This window comes from Entelurus aequoreus, linkage group LG19 (assembly GCF_033978785.1).
Source record: "Entelurus aequoreus isolate RoL-2023_Sb linkage group LG19, RoL_Eaeq_v1.1, whole genome shotgun sequence".
Taxonomy (NCBI): domain Eukaryota; kingdom Metazoa; phylum Chordata; class Actinopteri; order Syngnathiformes; family Syngnathidae; genus Entelurus; species Entelurus aequoreus.
In genome coordinates this window covers 33,759,635-33,779,608 of record NC_084749.1, presented here as the reverse complement: position 1 = coordinate 33,779,608, position 19,974 = coordinate 33,759,635, and the positions used below count along the sequence as shown (strand labels likewise).

Here is a 19,974-nt window from a genome sequence, read left to right as displayed (position 1 = left end):
ATTCTTTCCCATTCTTGCTTGATGTACAGCTTAAGTTGTTCAACAGTGGTATTTTAGGCTTCATAATGCGCAACACATTTTCAATGGGAGACAGGTCTGGTCTACAGGCAGGCCAGTCTAGTACCCGCACTCTGTTACTATGAAGGCACGTTGATGTAACACGTGGCTTGGCATTGTCTTGCTGAAATAAGCAGGGGCGTCCATGGTAATGTTGCTTGGATGGCAACATATGTTGCTCCAAAACATGTATGTACCTTTCAGCATTAATGGCACCTTCACAGATGTGTATGTTACCCATGTCTTGGGCACTAATACACCTCCATACCATCACAGATGCTGGCTTTTCCACTTTGCGCCTATAACAATCCGGATGGTTCTTTTCCTCTTTGGTCCGGAGGACACGACGTCCACAGTTTCCAAAAACAATTTGAAATGTGGACTCGTCAGACCACAGAACACTTTTCCACTTTGTATCAGTCCATCTTAGATGAGCTCAGGCCCAGCGAAGCCGACAGCGTTTCTGGGTGTTGTTGATAAACGGTTTTTGCCTTGCATAGGAGAGTTTTAACTTGCACTTACAGATGTAGCGACCAACTGTAGTTACTGACAGTGGTTTTCTGAAGTGTTCCTGAGCCCATGTGGTGATATCCTTTACACACTGATGTCGCTTGTTGATGCAGTACAGCCTGAGGGATCGAAGGTCACGGGCTTAGCTGCTTACGTGCAGTGATTTCTCCAGATTCTCTGAACCCTTTGATGATATTACGGACCGTAGATGGTGAAATCCCTAAATTCCTTGCAATAGCTGGTTGAGAAAGGTTTTTCTTAAACTGTTCAACAATTTGCTCACGCATTTGTTGACAAAGTGGTGACCCTCGCCCCATCCTTGTTTGTGAATGACTGAGCATTTCATGGAATCTACTTTTATACCCAATCATGGTTATTTGCAAAAAAAAAAAGTTTATCAGTTTGAACATCAAATATGTTGTCTTTGTAGAATATTCAACTGAATATGGGTTGAAAATAATTTGCAAATCATTGTATTCCGTTTATATTTACATCTAACACAATTTCCCAACTCATATGGAGACAGGGTTGTAGTATTCTTAACTTCATTTATACTTTCTGAATAACTTATGTGATAAAGTTAATAATAGGTGGAATTGAGTCTGGCAGAGTTTTAAAATGCTCCCAATGGTGTTAATTTTTGATCCATCAAAAGATGAAATTAATAATAGTATCAAAATCAAAATACAGGATGTTATTAATGTAATTTACTCATTTTCCTCAACTGATATATACTGTACATATGTCATCTACAACAAAACTTGTGAATTTGGACTCATTTCATTAATCACAAGTGAAGTTAAGTTAAAAAGTTAAGTTAAAGTACCAATGATTGTCACACACACACTAGTTAGAAGGGGATACATATTATTTCAGCATACTTATGTGCGCCTATAATATGTATCCCCGGGTATAAGTACAACACAAAATGTACAGATTATCAAAAGCATTTATTTGGGTATAAATGTCACAGGTTACATTACCAACATCTTTGGCAATCAAGGCATTAACGTAACAATCCACATTCCGTGTATTATCACAAATAAGCAGCATAAGTAGTACCGTATTTTCCGGACTGTAAGGCGCACTTAAAATCCTTTTTTTTTTCTCAAAACGCGACATTGCGCCTTATAACCTGTTGCGTTCAATGTAAAGAATAAGTTTGGTTGAGCTTACCCACCTCGAAGCAATTTTATTTGGTACATGGTGTAATGATAAGTGTGACCAGTAGATGGCAGTCAAACATAAGAGATGAGTGTAGACTGCATCGTTTGATGTGCTACAACATACCAGCATTATTATGGTGTGTGTATAAGGTAAGACATATTTTTGTTTTGTTTCGCAATATTATGCAAAAGCAACTTTAATTACCTTCTGGTACCTGCTGATCTGTATTTGGGATCTGCATAAATCCAGAAAATTTGCGCGCGTCCGCCTTTGTAGTCTGTGCCGACATGGTAGTCGATAAGCTTCTTCTTTTTCTCTATCTTCTTGTTATGCGGCATTCATCCTCCGCTGTTGTTTGCCATTTCTAATATAAAGTAGTGTAAAGTTCTTACTTATATCTGTCAGTGAACTCGCCATGAAAGCGCTAAAACATACCGGTGTAGTGAGTTTATATTATTCACCCAAGGAACTTTAGTTATTAGAGTTACGGTCGGAGGGTTTTTCACGGGACACATTTCCGGTGTTGTTGTTGCCGGATGAGGAGAAGCTGCTCCGTTATTGGTCCTCTAAAGGCTTAGTTGGCCACATGCGTGGACAGCACCTTTTAGCTCTTATTTCCAAAATTGTGTACACTACTGAATTGGGGTCTTATGTGCTTATGTGGATACTTATACTGCCATCTGCTGGTGTCAGAAGAGTATAACATACAATGGAATTTGGAAAAAAAAAAAGTGTAAAAATAAGAATTAGCATGTCACTAAACATGAAGTACACGTTTGTCACTTATGGACTAAGTACATCATATCAAAAGATGATTCTTAGTTTTTATTCTAATTAGTGTCCAATAAGCCCAAATAGCAAAGATAAATAAAAAAAAAGCATGTAAACCAACAGCTTGGGCCTTAAGAGGATCTTATTAAGTAAAGTCTGAATGTCATTAAAACAGTTAGCTCCATCTTTTGACACTTCTTCCACTCCCGTCCTTGCACACTACACCGCTACAACAAAGATGACGGGGAGAAGACGCTGCCGAAGGTGAGGCACGTAAATAAGTACTAACCACATTGTGAAGTATGCGGACAACACGACAGTAGTGGGCCTCATCCGTGACAACAATGACATGGACTACAGGGAGGAGGTGAAACATCTGGTTAACTGGTGCAGAACCAACAACCTGGTCCTGAATGTCAACAAGAGCAAGGAGATCATCGTTGACTTCAGGAAGCACCAGTCCAGTCACGCTCCACTCTACATCAACGGCACAGCGGTGGAGATAGTAAGCAGCAGCAAGTTCCTGGGGGTGCAGATAACTGACAATATAACCTGGTCCCTACACACCGGAGCTCTTGTAAAAAGAGCTCAGCAGCGCATGCACTTTTTGCGTCGGATGAAAAGAGCACAGCTCCCTCCCCCCATTCTCACCACATTCTATAGAGGCACTATAGAGAGCCTGCTGACCAACAGCATCTTTGTCTGGACTGGAGCCTGCAATGCCTCAGACTGGAAGTCTCTCCAGAGAGTGGTGAGGACGGCGGAAAAGATCATCAGGACTCCTCTTCCTCCTATCCAGGAGATCGCAAAAAGCCGCTGCCTGACCAGGGCTCAGAAAATCTGCAAAGACTCCTCCCACCCCCACCAAGGACTGTTTTCACTGCTGGACTCTAGAAAGAGGTTCCACAGCCTCCGAAGCAGAACCTCCAGGTTCTGTAACAGCTTCTTCCCTCAGGCCGTAAGACTCTTGAACGCATCATAATTAAATTATCCCCTCAACTCCCCGCAAAATGGATTAACTCGCTGGAATAAAAAAGACAATATAACATACATCCATAAATGTGGACGCATGTGAAAAAGTGCAATATATTTATCTGTACAGTAATCTATTTATTTATACATATTTATATATATTTATTTATTTTATATATATATATTTATATATTATTTATATATATTTATTTATTTATACATGCACCTTATTGCTTTTTTTATCCTGCACTACCATGAGCTTATGTAATGAAATTTCGTTCTTATCTGTGCTATAAAGTCAAAATTTGAATGACAGTAAAAAGGAAGTCTAAGTCTAAGTCTAAGTCTAAGTCTAAGTCTAAGACCGCTCACAAAACGGCGCATCCGGAAGCGACTGTCAGAAAGCGGCTTGAAGATGGTCTGTAAAACATAATCTATGCAACATTTTGACCAAAGAACCACCATTGCATGTTATGTAGACCACAAGGAAGTCTTTTCCATTTAGAAAAAAAAATCTTAATAATGTGACTCCTTTAATGCAGGCCTATAATTCGGTGCGCCTTATTTATGAAAAAAAAAAAGTACCATTCATCGGCACCCTTGATCTGAAAACATGTTGCGCAAAAAGGGTTGAAAATGTTCTTATTGTACTTACTTGTATATCCAGCATTCTTTCATCAGTTCATACATCCGTTCCGGACACTTTGCGGGACACGCCAAGCGCTTCCCACTTTCAATCATATTATTCACCTCCACCTGTTTCATTTTCTAGACGTGGTTGAAACGGGAAACAAGCTGGCATGAACTCTGAGATTCCATAGAATGTGTATTGTGGTCCATAGCGACATGTGTGCTGTAGTACCTTGTAGGGTTTCCCGCCATATGAGAAGGCTTCCCACATGGTGACCCCGAAACTCCACACGTCACTTTTGCTGGAGAACTTGCGGAAGTTGACACATTCTGGCGCATACCACTTCAGCGGCCATGGGCCTGCAGAACGGGCCTGTTGAGGGTTTATGTGAAAATGACTGCTTAATATAACAATGACATTCCTATAGTCTTGTTTAACAATACAGTAGATCGCAGCTATTCCCCTGGGCTACATTCCGAGACCATCTGCAAATAAAAATATTTATTTTTGATATTGGTGTCCCAATCCGATATTAGATATCTGTCCGATATCAGCAAAATAAACAAGTAACAGGTCATATCGACTGGCATCTAAAATCTCAGAAACAAGCAGTCCTGCTTGTACAAAGCTGGACAAAATGTCTTCCAATAAGCACGCAAGGTTGGTCTTTTCTTGTATTTTTGTGAAGTAATTTACAAAAAGTAAACATGGTTGGCTATATACTACTAGGAGCTAGCAGCTACACAACACCTAAGCACACAATGACACACAAGCTAGACCAGTGCTTCTCAATTATTTTCTGTTACCCCCCACAGGAAGAAGAAAACATTTCACCCCAACACACACACTCCGTCTCATCAATCCATCCATCCATTTTCTACCGCTTGTCCCTTTTGGGGTGGCGAGGGGTGCTGGAGCCTATCTCAGCTGCATTTGGGCGGAAGGCTGGGTACACCCTGGACATGTCGCCACCTCATTGCACTCTGTCTCAACTATAAATAATTTATTAGTCCATAAAATTGTTATAAGTACACCTCTGCATAACATTGCATCTTTATTGACATTAAATAAAACAAAAAAAGTTTTGAGAAGGTTTGAGCTAGACATATGTAAAAAGTGTCCTTAATTGAACAATATTGCAGTTTAAATCAGCACATTTGTCAATATAACTGAGTATCAAATGATTACAGTTGCATATTACTTATATATACGAAGTCTTCAAGGCATAAGCGTATTAGAAAGTATTCAGTAACAAACGTGTCCGCATCAATTAACTTATAGTGTCATGAGCTCAACTTAATTATTGCGTCCACTAAGTGTCACCAAAAATACTTAGCACTCAACTTCAACTTAAAGACATTAGTCTATTCCAGACTGTGAATAATAAAGAGGTTAGCATTAGAGATGTCCAATAATGGCTTTTTTGCCGATATCCGATATTCCGATATTGTCCAACTCTTAATTACCGATTCCGATATCAACCGATACCGATATATACAGTCATGGAATTAACACATTATTATGCCTAATTTTGTTGTGATGCCCCGCTGGATGCATTAAATAATGTAACAAGGTTTTCCAAAATAAATCAACTCAAGTTATGGAAAAAAATACCAACATGGCACTGCCATATTTATCATTGAAGTCACAAAGTGCATTATTTTTTTTAACATGCCTCAAAACAGTAGCTTGGAATTTGGGACATGCTCTCCCTGAGAGAGCATGAGGAGGTTGAGGTGGGTTAGGTGGTAGCGGGGGTGTATATTGTAGCGTCCCGGAAGAGTTAGTGCTGCAAGGGGTTCTGGGTATTTGTTCTGTAGTGTTTATGTCGTGTTACGGTGCGGATGTTCTCCCGAAATGTGTTTGTCATTCTTGTTTAGTGTGGGTTCACAGTATGGCGCATATTTGTAACAGTGTTAAAGTTGTTCATACGTCCACCCTCAGTGTGACCTGTATGGCTGTTGACCAAGTATGAATGCATTCACTTGTGTGTGTGAAAAGCTGTAGATATCATGCGATTGGGCCGGCACGCAAAGGCAGTGCCTTTAAGGTTTATTGGCGCTCTGTCCTTCTCCCTACGTCCGTGTACACAGCGGCATTTTAAAAAGTCATACATTTTGAAACCAATACCAATAATTTCCGATATTATTTAAAGCATTTATCGGCCGATAATATCGGCAGTCCGATATTATCGGACATCTCTAGTTAGCATTTTTCATACCTACCATTGTTCTTTGTCATTTCACTTAATTAAGCCTTTTATGACATTCCACACTCCAAAATAATTCATGTATTAATGATTCGTACTGATATTGTGTCGGATCAATATCGGCCAATATCAAAAGTCCAACGTCGGGATCGTTTCGGGAGTGAAAAGTTGTATCAGGACACCCCTGTTTTTGACACTCTAAAGTTTAGAGTGTCAAAAACAAGGGTGGTTTAGAGGTTTAGAGTCTAAACCTTGATTATGCGGCTGCTTTGAGGCACCACAGTACGCTACGCCGGCTCACACGTCCCCCTCTAAATCTCCCTGCTAGCTTGTTGATGTTTTCTCCCGATTTTGGATCAACATTTGCATTAAAAGTGACTGTTGTAATTGTTAGATTAAAATTAGATCCAGAACCCTTCCAAGTCTCTTTTCAATTGCCACTGTTCACTCGCATGACGGAGGAAGCTAACAAGCTGAACGCATGTAAATTGTATATATATTAGAGTGTAATTATCATTGTTACTGATTTACGGTCAACGAGGCATGTTTTCTGCTCAGAAAAAAACGCCTATTTTAGGAGAAAAAGTGAATACGCTGGAAAGCAAGTGCTAAATCTTGAAAACGTGGAGATCTAATGGACATCATATAATTTCATAATTCATTCATGCCTCCTTCCCCTTTCTTCTTCCTTTATTCTTAATCATTGTAGCAACTTGGCTGTTAAAGTTATGTTAGAGTTTTGTGATGTAAAACAAAGTGCACCACAGGGCTAGTGACAGTGTGTGTGCGTGTCGGCAGGAAAAGAGGACAGTTCAGCTAGTTATCAAAAAGAAATTTGATCCATCACCCTCTTGTTAAGATTGTTTGGTATACAGTACTGTACAGCAGGGCCGGCCCGTGGCATAGGCCGTATAGGCAAATGCTAAGGGCGCCGTCCATCAGGGGGCGCCACACCAGTGCCACAAATGTTGGAGAAAAAAAAAGAAAAAAAAGTTGGTACTATTATTTCTAAATACAAAAAATAATACCACGTTAATTAAAATGCAAAGTAAAGCCTATTTAATAGAAATATTATTTGTTACAACATTACGCCCCCCCCCCCCCCCCCCCGCACGGTGCGCCCCCTCCCTTCCTGTATCATGACTCTTACCACATCAAAAAATCAACACAAGATGTCAAAACGGCCAAAACTGTCAGGTGCCCAGGGAAGAGAAAAGAAGAGGAGGAGAAACGAGAAAAAGACAGAGGTAGCAGGTAGGTAACGTTAGCCTACATGAAATTATTTGTCTGTTACAGAATGTGATAGTAACCTGGCTTTTTAGCAATAAGCTAATGTTACATGATTCGGCAATTGCTAATCAATAAATAGCTAGTTCTGTTTTAACGTCGGGTTAATATTGTGGAGGGGGCTAAATTGTTATGGAAAATAATAATGTAACGTTAGGTAAATACAGTACTCCCACCTTACATTCCTCAGGGACATTTGTATTAGATCTTTTAAGCAGGTGTTTTTTGTTTACATTGTTATTGCCTTCTGGTTAGCTAATGTTTGCCCTGCAGGTAATAGTCACTTTTCCAACCCTTTATATATTATGTATAGTTGTAAGCCTAGTTGTTAAAGTGCACATCATTAATGTTAATTAAGCAATATCACATGAGAGGGAATGCTGTTTTTTAATTTGAGCACTGCTGTGATTCGGTTAAAGATAATCATAACATAACATTCTCATATAATATGTTAATTTGCTTTATTTAAGTAAAAGAGAAGGTCAAAGACAAAGCTATTCGGTTTCTTGTGAGTATATACACTTCACTGCCGATGTGGGCGGGGGGCGCCACCTAAAATCTTGCCTAGGGCGCCAGATTGGTTAGGGCCAGGCCTGCTGTACAGTGCTTTATATTGTCTTCAAAGTGTACCAACTATTACTCAAATATGGACGTTTGTCGAGGTTGGAACCCATGATTCATATTTACATTGTTTCCTATGGAGAAATGTGATTTGATATAGAAAGTTTCTATTTACGAACCCTGTTCAAAAAACAATTAACTTAGTAAATCGAGGTTTCAGTGTACGAGTGTTTTGAGGTATGAGCTGTATCAGAGAACCTATTAATCTTGTATCCTGAGGTACCACTGTACATATAATATTTCAAGCACGAAAACAGGAAGATTGTAGAATTTCTCAATAAAAAGACAAAGAAAGATAGCTGTACCTTGTAGTAGCTGTCGTCCGCTCCCAGGGCCTTGGACAGCCCAAAGTCACTAATTTTAGCAGACTGTTGGTTGACCAGCAATACATTGCGAGCTGCTAAATCTCTGTGCACAAAGTTGTTCTCTTCCAGATATTTCATCCCCATGGACACCTGGTGCATCAGGTTGACAATGTTCTCCACCGTTACCGTATCTCTGCGGTTATAACGGGAGAAGGCAATATTTAGTAACCATAATCAGTCCCTTCAGGATTTTGCAGATTTTTTTTGCGTTTTTCAGAAAGTTGAGGCAAAAGTTGCAAAGTTTTAGGCTTTTTTTTTTTTTAAATCAAATTAGGATCTTAGGTCTTTGTTACTAATGTTTCAGGTGTTCCTTGTAACATTGACGTCAAAAAGCAAATGATTTCAACAAAAAATAGAAAACAAACCCCACACAAACCTATAAAGAAGACATCTAATGGCAGTAAAAGCACTTACTCAGATCTCATTGTCAAATTACTGTTCCGGTGTAATGATTTATAATCCATAAGAGTAATAATTATGAATACGGAAAGAAACACCAGCAAAGGCCTCCTTATTGGATGCCGTCTACTCTGTCATCCACAAGTTGCAGACATTCTCCGTGTATGTTTTACGCTTGAAAAGTGTTTGTCCATGTCTTAAACATTCATTTATGTTCCAAAATATTTACCTTCCTTCCTTTCAGAGCATTTGTGCGCTGTTGAGAGTGATCGGAAAATGTATTTAGGTAAATAAGAGAATATCATCACGCTTCAACATCTCTGACATGTGAATGCTGCCTCTCTGCTAGGTCATCATTGTAAATTAAAGTCTGTTCTTAATTGTCTTACCCTGGATCAAATACATATATAAAACCATGTAAACTAGGAAGTAAATGTTTGTATATTACTTTATCCAGAAGGCTTAGTGCCATTGACAGGAACCGGAAGTAGGTCTTAGCTATTGCGGGAGGATGACAATTGTGACGTTTTAGCAATAACAAATTTAAATATTGTTGCACGTTGTTGGTCCTGCTTTGTCTACAGAAGAATATTGATTAGATGTTTGAACGCCGCACAGACACAAATTGATTGGGGCCAAAAAGTGCAGAGAAGTTGTAGGCTTTGGACAAAGTTGCGAGGCCGCGCATAATTTGTGGAGATTGGTTGAATTCACGTGAATTGGTGCAAAATCCTGGAAGAACTGCATATTATTACTTACTATCAAATACAGTCTAATATGAGTTATGATGATAATGAAGTGTGAACATAAAATCAAGAGAAACAAAAACTACCAAGTAAGGGATGCCATTTTGTCGGATACATTTTAGAGAAGTCAGTGTCCAGCTTAGATACCTCAAATCTATTCTGCTATACAATCTTTACACTACCTATACTCTAAAGTATATCCACATGTTATAGTCTTAGTATTGTCCCCTGAGAACTGTCATAAAAGTGAGATACAGCAGTACCTCAACTTAAGAATTTTGTGAGATAAGAGCTGTCTCTCGGCTAATTGTTATGCTCTAGGTTGCAGGCAGTCATTTTTTTTTACAAGCATCCTCGCCATTAGTTGGTGAAGCAAATGCCACTCTGATCCTTGTAAGATCCACCCAAAACATCGGGTCTTACTCGCTAGCATTAGCTTTTAGCTATAAAACAATACAACTTTGTTTTCCAATTTTGGGAAGGAAGAAAGTGAGTGTGAAGGTCAGGAAAAAAAATCATCAAAAAAGATGAGTGTGTACTCCACTTGGTGGAGCAATTCGAGTGTATCGCTGCTAGTCTGCACCATACTGACGCAGAATGAGTCCAACGCCAGGCAAGAATGTTAAAGTAAAATCTAAACGGCCAACATTTATCTATGAAAATATGGAGCAGCTGCTGATGGTGTGTTTGACAGAGAATTAGCTAGAAGGAGATACCGTAGAAGTCCTTTCTCCAAAGTGAATGCTGCCACACTGCTTCATAAAATTACTGCAGTTGTTTATAATAGATTATATCGTATTGTTATCATACAATATATCTGGTCCAAAAGTTTTCTTTTTCTTTTTAAATGGCATGTTACATTTTAAAATTGAGCTGTTTTGGGGGGCAAGGCACCGATTATATTTTTCTAATTCTCTTTTTCCCTAAGCTCTGGAACACTCTGCCCCTCCATGTTCAAACCGCTCCCACAGTGGAGTGTTTTAAGTCTTGTCTTAAGAGCCACTTTTATTCTTTGGCTTTTAACACTACGTGAGTTGTGTGGTCCTCTGTTGTCTTCTGTGGGGTTTTTTTAAATAAATTTTGATTTCTATTTACTGTTTTAATTGGTTTTTCCCTTTAAAATCGTTTTTAATCATATTTATTTTTATATTGTTTTTATATTTATTTATTTTGTGTTTTTATTCAGTCATTTGAATAATATTTGAACGTTGTTTTTAATATTGTTGTGCAGCACTTTGGAAACATTTTTGTTGTTTAAATGTGCTATATAAAGTGGATTGGATTGGATTGGATAATTCATTTAAATGGAGACATTGATTTGAGATACAAGTGTTTTGAGTTTGTAAGTTGAGGTACTACTGTACTATATCATTTAAACATTGGTCTGTTAACAACACTTCTGAAAACATATAGATACAAAATATGTCATCTTGCATGAAACATACTTATTTGAGAAAAGAAACTTGTTGAGAGGTCCGGCGGCAGCCATCTCCATGACCAGCATCAGACTTTCAGCCCTGCACAGCCCCAGCATCTGAACAATGAAGGGATTACTCAGCTGGTGCATGATCTCCGCCTCCTTCATCATCTCCTCCTTCACTAGCGCCTCGTTGTCGCTCTTCAGCACTTTGATGGCAACATCCATCTGGCCGCTGATGGAAACGGCGACAGAGTGTGAGCATGCCAACATGAAAGATGCAAAACTGGGAACATCTCTCACTTGTCAGCCATGAGGACTCCCTTCTTCACGCAGCCAAAATTGCCAGAGCCGAGCTCAACCTCGTCGATCATCAGCTGGTCCCTCCGAATGTTAAACTTCTTGATGTCGTTGGGATTATGATATGCGTTGAACCCGACGCAGTCCATTGGAAGTAGAAGATCATCTGCAGGTACAGCTGCTGGGGCGGCCTTGGCAGTCACATTCAGAGGTACCGAGCCTAGGGAGAACGGATAGTTGTCACACTAAAACTGCTCATCATCAAAACACAGTTCATGTACTCTGGGAATGTCAGAGGATAAGATAGTTATAAAAACAACAACAAAAACAACAAAAGAAGCAATCACATTCCTAAATATAGACATTCCAACAGTGGCGGGCTGTGCGTTTCCCACCTAGGCCTTCAGTGATGTCCGACTTCAATGATTACCTCTCAAAATACCATCATTGATGTCACCACATGATCATTGCTGGAGAAATACTATACAGGAACACATTTACGCACTACTGAGCATTGAATCACATCAACAGCATACAAAACTGGTTATTTTCAATTATTAACGCATCGGCAATTAAAACATATACCGTAAATTTCTCTGCTTGGCTTATGCAACTTCCGGTCAATAAAGTTTGATTCAAAGTCCACACTTCTCAAAGATATATTAACTGCCCTGACCACATGATGGCGACAAATACACATGTAACAATGTTGATTAAATGACAAGCATGACACACTTTAACAACACAAGTTTACAACTTTTACTTGTAACAGAACAGCTACTGTCAACAACCTGTGATCTGATTGGCTATCACAACTGTCTCTCAACTCTATGTTCTCAAATTCATCCACTAACGGTTCCGATGAGTATCCAATCACAGGACGCCTAAATGTCACGTTCAACGTAAGGCCAGCTAGAAGGCCTTACTGACAACAACTCGTGATCTGATTGGCTATCGCAATTGTCTATCAACTGTATGTCCCCGAGTATATTACGGACGCCCGCATTGTTGATTCTGAAGGCCTCTTGCAGATTTGGTACAGCATGGCAACATAAGCTAGCTGAATTCTGATTGGATACAAACTAAAAACAACAGAACTGTAAGGAGCATAATATGACATGAAGAGAATAAGAATAATTTTTGATATTTAGGGAAAGTAAATAAAAAAATAATGTAATCTTTAATTATGATCATGATTTCTGGTTATGTTACGCCAGTAGAGAAGGCCTGGCTGGTCCTGGCGGCACACCACTGCATTCCACAGGCCAGATCAAAGATCAAATCACATCAACGTGCATCTATTGAAACATGCTTTTTGACGAAGTTTACTCAATGTCAGGTTGTGACGTTGATTTGACCGTTGAAATTTGGTAATTTCCCAACCAACAACGTGGATCCAACACTGGACATTGTTGTCTCAATTTACAAATACAACTATTTTGCGACGTTGTTTCAAAGTCACTTTTAAAGGACATGTATGTATAATTAACGTTGTCTCAATGTCTTGCGCCTGCTGGGTTAATCTAAACTACAGGTATAACAAACATTTTTTTAAATATCGAGCCAAGTGTAACGATGGTGAGGATGAGGAGGCATGGTGGTACGCGGATTGTTCTTCCGAGATGCCACATGAACTCCGGAGATAGCGTGCAAGTAGGAAATGATTTATTTCCATAAATCATACAAAAATACAAAAACGAACAAAACAAGCAAACACAAGGAGAGCGTGCAGACTGCACATGGGAAGCTAACGGAATAGCTCACAGGGAAACACTAAGACGGGACTAAGCGTACGAAAAACCACAAGGAACCAACGTGACAGTTGCACGAGAGCTAACAAAAGCACCAGACTGAGTGACGGGGAAAGGCAGGACTAAATAGCTCTCTGATTAGTGCTCGGGAACAGGTGAGTGTCTCGAGCACTAATCAGAGGCAGGTGAACATAATCAGCACCCATGACAACCAAGAGAACAAAAAACAGGGGTGCTGAAACAGAACTTAAAGGCCTACTGAAACCCACTACTACCGACCACGCAGTCTGATAGTTTATACATCAATAATGAAATCTTAACTTTGCAACACATGCCAATACGGCCGGGTTAACTTATAAAGTGCAATTTTAAATTTCCCGGGAAATATCCGGCTGAAAACGTCTCGGTATGATTACGTTTGCGCGTGACGTCACGGATTGTGCGGAAGTATTGGGACACCGTTGTGTCCCAATACAAACAGTTCTGTTTTCATCGCAATATTCCACAGTATTCTGGACATCTGTGTTGGTGAATCTTTTGCAATTTGTTCAATGGACAATGAAGACAGCAAAGAAGAAAGCTGTAGGTGGGATCGGTGTATTAGCGGCTGGTTGCAGCAACACAACCAGGAGGACTTTGAGTTGGATAGCAGACGCGCTACCGTGAGTACGCAGCTTTCTTCCAAACATTTGATCGCTTGCCCGTCTGTACGTGCCGCTATGTGCATGTCACGTACGTAACGTTGGGGAAATATATGTGCCGTATGAATTTTGCGGAAGTGAACAGTACTTTGGGCTGTGGGATTGAGTGTGTTGTGCGGGTGTTTGAGTTGTATTGGTGGGTTATATGGACGGGAGGGGGGAGGTGTTTGTTATGCTGATTAATTTGTGGCATATTAAATATAAGCCTGGTTGTGTTGTGGCTAATAGAGTATATATATGTCTTGTGTTTATTTACTGTTTTAGTCATTCCCAGCTGAATATCAGGTCCCACTCGCCTCTCACAGCATCTTCCCTATCTGAATCGCTTCCACTGCCCTCTAATCCTTCACTTTCACTTTCCTCATCCATGAATCTTTCATTCTTGCTCAAATTAATAGGGTAATCGTCACTTTCTCGGTCTGAATCGCTCACGCTGCTGGCGTCCGTGATTGAAAACAATGTGCAGATGTGAGGAGCTCTTCAACCTGTGACGTCACGCTACTTCCGGTACAGGCAAGGCTTTTTTTTATCAGCGACCAAAAGTTGCGAACTTTATCGTCGATGTTCTGTACTAAATCCTTTCAGCAAAAATATGGCATTATCGCGAAATGATCAAGTAGGACACATAGAATGGATCTGCTATCCCCGTTTGAATAAGAAAATCTCATTTCAGTAGGCCTTTAAACAACAAGTGACATAAAACGTAAACAAACTGATCCGGGCAACGGATCACAACACAAAGGTTTGTTTATTCCAGCATTTAGCTTTACAAGGTGAAGCTTTGACATGGACTATTAACATGCAACTCAAGATATTTCAAGCCTTCTTTTTATATTATGTTCATGATTATGGCTTACAGTTTATGAAAACCTTGACTTAAAAATCTCAGAAAATGTGGGGTTTTCAAAAAACTGTAAAGCCACGATCATTAAAACGATAACAAATAAAGACTTGACATATCTCACTTTGCATGCTATGAGTTTATCATATCACATATTAGTTTCACATTTGAAGCTGATTGCTGACATGAGTGGACTTCTGCACTGTATTCTAATTATTTGAGTTCCACTTGCATAGCTTTATTTATTTTTTTACAGGTTTCCGTTGTGTTGGTTATAAACTGATCGTGTAGAAACCTAGAATACACATACCGAAGAGAATATTTACGATTTGACATGAAAAACACAAAAAGTCAACTCTCGTCCTCCAAAAAAAGACCATGTAGGTGAGCTCTGATTCAAATTCCATCGCTCTTGCTTTCACAACGTGAGAAACAGCACCCTCTAGTGGAGAGACATAGCGAGTGTGACAGACAACCCGTGTGGCAACTTAACTAACTAACCCTTTTCTCCCCGACAATACAACCTTTTTTCATCAAGTGTTTTCAGTTGAATGTTTCCTAGCCTGTATAATAAATGTACTTTGAATTTATTGACAATTCTTTCAATTTGCCGGTTTTAAATGTTGTAATGTAGGCAACTGACCTCGAGGGGTCGGTGTGTAGCTATTTAGGCCCATTCTCCTCTGCAAGAAAGAGACAGTCCATTTCATTAGATAATAAATTCAGTAAGACCAACGAAATACTTTATCATCAAGTTAAAACTTACTGTTGCTGGAAGACTGGGTAGCTCTGAAAATATATTCCATATGTAAAAATAGGTGGGAAACAGAACAAGGGAATCATCAAAATGATATATAATAATAATAATAACAATAATGATAATAATAACAACAATGTCTTATTATAATTAAAATCATGATAATAATTACATTCATCATTATATTTAACTATATAAGATGATTGGCACATGATGACTACAAAAATATGTAAACGTGTGAGGCCACTGTAATATTTGTATATAGTTTCTACATTTCGTGAGATATTTATGATTAAATTCAAGTATTTGGATTACATTGAACTGAATTAAATTAAATTAAATTGAAGTAAATTAAATTAAATTACATTAAATTATTTACCATGAAGTCCAAACTTATTGGAAATTATGGAAGACTGAGTATCTCTGTGTATTGTGTATTTGATATGTAAAATTGGTGGGGGAAAAAGCGAGTGAATTATTAAAATAATAAGATGAATTAATAATCATAAGAATAACAATAGTGTATTATTACTATTATTATATTATTATCATAATTTTTGATAATAATTAAATTAATCATGTTATCTTATGTGGATTGGCAAACGACCACTAAAAAGATTTTGTGAGGGGGCAATTATGATATTTATATATCTATTTTTAAATCTTGTAGTATATTTGTAATATAATTCTAAGTCTTGGTGTTTAATTACTTATTACTATAAGTGTCAATATTATAGCTTTTTCTCTTTGAATTGCGCCTTTCGCTCTATTTTTCCCATTTTTTCATCGTATTTTTTTTAAATCTCATTTTTACAATGAAAAACAAAACAAATCAGGGGCCGTAAAAGTCTCGCACTTTGGACACCCTCTATTTTGTGTAAGGTATATATTTTTGCAAGTTATTTCCGCTCTCAAAAACACTCGATTGTCCTCATTACTTTCTTAAATTTTTGAGCTAGTTACATAAAAATGAGAATATTACATTTAGATGAATTTACAAAGAGGTTGCAGACCACATGTGTGGCCCAGTTCATGTATATTTGTTATTCTATATCAAGAGATAAAATGATTTAAATATTAATTAGCTATATTATTACTACAAACACTACTGATATGTTAAGATATGATTGAGTACTTCCAGCCGCTCCGTTGACACATGCATCGCCAAGACATGTCACCAGGCCATCAGATTTCATCTTCAGGTACTCTACCAGCTAGTAAAATGACAAGAAAAAAAGATATTTGGACTTAGAAGAGGCCATAAACTACATTAAATGTAATACAGGATTAATGTGAATGTCAATAAAGGACATGTTCTTAAATGGATGCACCTGCCATATTGTATCAAACTGTGTCCCTCCTGGCATAGAATATGTTCCTGACTTGCCTCGGATGATTTGATAGTGATAAATAGTTTTTCCATACATGACAGAGAGTGCAAAAGTATTCGGCTCCTCTCGGTCTCTAATGCTGAAAAGAACCCAGACAAAGAACAGGCGGTTGCTTCAAACAAGTCCTGAAAATTGTCAAGGCCGTCACTTTGAGCTAAACGTGACTTACAGAAACTTGCCGTCTGGTTGACTACCGCGATAGAGCAGCCTCTCACTTTCCTGTCGGGGGATTTGACCGTGATACCAAGGCATCCTCTCGTGGGCTGTAGTGACGATGAGCCTTTCCAGTTGAGGAGCTTGACTGATGATCGCTTGCTTCATGGCTTCTCCCTTCAGAGTAAAAGATTGTTAGTAATTATGTTACATAAGTCACTTTTTTTTACACATGTTGATCTGAAATCAGAGGTGGGCTGTACACAAGAGGAATAATGTGCACAAAAGCACACACTTTGGTCTGCATCTATATATATATATATATATATATATATATATATATATATATATATATATATATATATATATATATATATATATATATATATATATATATATATATATATATATATATATATATATATATATATGCACTACCGTTCAAGAATAGCCTTCATTTCTAAGAACAAGAATAGACTGTCGAGTTTCAGATGAAAGTTCTCTTTTTCTGGCCATTTTGAGCGTTTAATTGACCCCACAAATGTGATGCTCCAGAAACTCAATCTGCTCAAAGGAAGGTCAGTTTTGTAGCTTCTGTAACGAGCTAAACTGTTTTCAGATGTGTGAACATGATTGCACAAGGGTTTTCTAATCATCAATTAGCCTTCTGAGCCAATGAGCAAACACATTGTACCATTAGAACACTGGAGTGATAGTTGCTGGAAATGGGCCTCTATACACCTATGTAGATATTGCACCAAAAACCAGACATTTGCAGCTAGAATAGTCATTTACCACATTAGCAATGTATAGAGTGTATTTCTTTAAAGTTAAGACTAGTTTAAAGTTATCTTCTTTGAAAAGTACAGTGCTTTTCCTTTAAAAATAAGGACATTTCAATGTGACCCCAAACTTTTGAACGGTAGTGTATATATATATATATATACTGTATATATATATATATATATATATATATATATATATATATATATATATATATATATATATATATATATATATATATATATATATATATATATATATATATATATATGTATATATATATATATATGTATATATGTATATATATATATATATATATATATATATATATATATATATATATATATATATATATATATATATATATATATATATATATATATGATATACATATATATAGATAGATATATGTATATATACATACTGTGTATATATATATATATATATGTATGTATATATATATATATATATATATATACACAGTATGTATATATACATATATCTATCTATATATATGTATATCATATATATATATACAGATATATATATATATATATATATATATATATATATATATATATATATATATATATATATATATACTGTATATCTGTATATATATATATATATATATATATATATATATATATATATATATATATATATATATATATATACTGTATATATATATATATATATATATATATATATATATATATATATATATATATATGTATATATATATATATATATATGTATATATATATGATATACATATATATAGATAGATATATGTATATATACATACTGTGTATATATATATATATATATATATATATATATACAGTATGTATATATACATATATCTATCTATATATATGTATATCATATATATATATATATACATATATATATATATATATATATATATATATATATATATATATATATATATATATATATATATATATATATATATATATATATATATATATATGTATATATACATATATATATATATGTATACATATATAATATATGTATATAAAATATATGTATATAAAATATATGTATATATACACACTTATATAAATATATACATATACATGTACAGTCATGGTCAAAAGTTTACATACACTTGTAAAGAACATAATGTCATGGCTGTCTTGAGTTTCCAGTAATTTCTACAACTCTTATTTTTTGTGATACAGTGACTAGAGTACATAGTTGTTGGTCACAAAAAACATTCATGAAGTTTGGTTCTTTTATGAATTTATTATGGATCTACTGAAAATGTGACCAAATCTGCTGGGTCAAAAGTATACATACAGTAATGTTAAAATTTGCTTACATGTCCCTTGGCAAGTTTCACTGCAATAAGGCGCTTTTGGTAGCCATCCACAAGCTTCTGGCAAGCTTCTGGTTGAATTTTTGACCACTCCTCTTGACAAAATTGGTGCAGTTCAGCTAAATTAGTTGGTTTTCTGACATGGACTTGTTTCTTCAGCATTGTCCACACGTCAGGACTTTGGGAAGGCCATTCTAAAACCTTAATTCTAGCCTGTTTTAGCCATTCCTTTACATTCCTTTTATGAACTGTTTTTTGTATTCATTATTAATATAAACTTGTCAGCTTTTTGTCATTTCATGATGCCTTTATCTATGTATGTCTCGCTACGTAGGCGGGATTACAGGCGGAAGTGCGAGCTTGCAGAGCACAATACAGGCTTCAAACAGCAGTACCAGAGACGAGCTCACCCTGCTGGCACACGGTACTAATTACAATAATTTTCCGCTGAATTTTTCAAGAATTGTCTTAAATTAGCGATAAGTCAGACTGCAGCTGGAATAGACTCAGCTCTCCCGCGACCCCGAGAGGGACAAGCGGTAGGAAATGGATGGATAGAAATTAAGGTTAGATAATAAAAAGTTCACAGTGTTGATTCTGTTGAATCTTACAGTAGACCATCACATTTGACCAGTGGTGTGACGTCAGGGCCAGCAAAGCCTTCTCTGCTGGCCTACCATAAATCATGATCATAAATTAATAAAAGTTAATTTGATTTTTTATTTACTTTTTATAACTATATAAAAGTATTCATCATATTCTCTTCATGTCATATTACGCTCCAGTGTTGCTGTTTT

General features: G+C 36.9%; 1 protein-coding gene across 1 annotated transcript in view; it reads right to left on the bottom strand.

The window, feature by feature from the left end:
- The window catches only part of LOC133634906 (tyrosine-protein kinase ZAP-70), a 37,703-nt gene that overhangs the window by 1,639 nt on the left and 16,090 nt on the right, over positions 1–19,974 (bottom strand). The window contains exons 3-12 of the mRNA XM_062027562.1: positions 17,063–17,223; positions 16,834–16,972; positions 16,638–16,716; positions 15,512–15,534; positions 15,389–15,428; positions 11,456–11,672; positions 11,181–11,387; positions 8,531–8,723; positions 4,340–4,480; positions 4,133–4,245 (exon numbers count right to left, since the gene is read on the bottom strand). Coding sequence (XP_061883546.1) covers positions 4,133–4,245; positions 4,340–4,480; positions 8,531–8,723; positions 11,181–11,387; positions 11,456–11,672; positions 15,389–15,428; positions 15,512–15,534; positions 16,638–16,716; positions 16,834–16,972; positions 17,063–17,223 — 1,313 coding nt within the window. The remainder of the gene's footprint in view (positions 1–4,132; positions 4,246–4,339; positions 4,481–8,530; positions 8,724–11,180; positions 11,388–11,455; positions 11,673–15,388; positions 15,429–15,511; positions 15,535–16,637; positions 16,717–16,833; positions 16,973–17,062; positions 17,224–19,974) is intronic.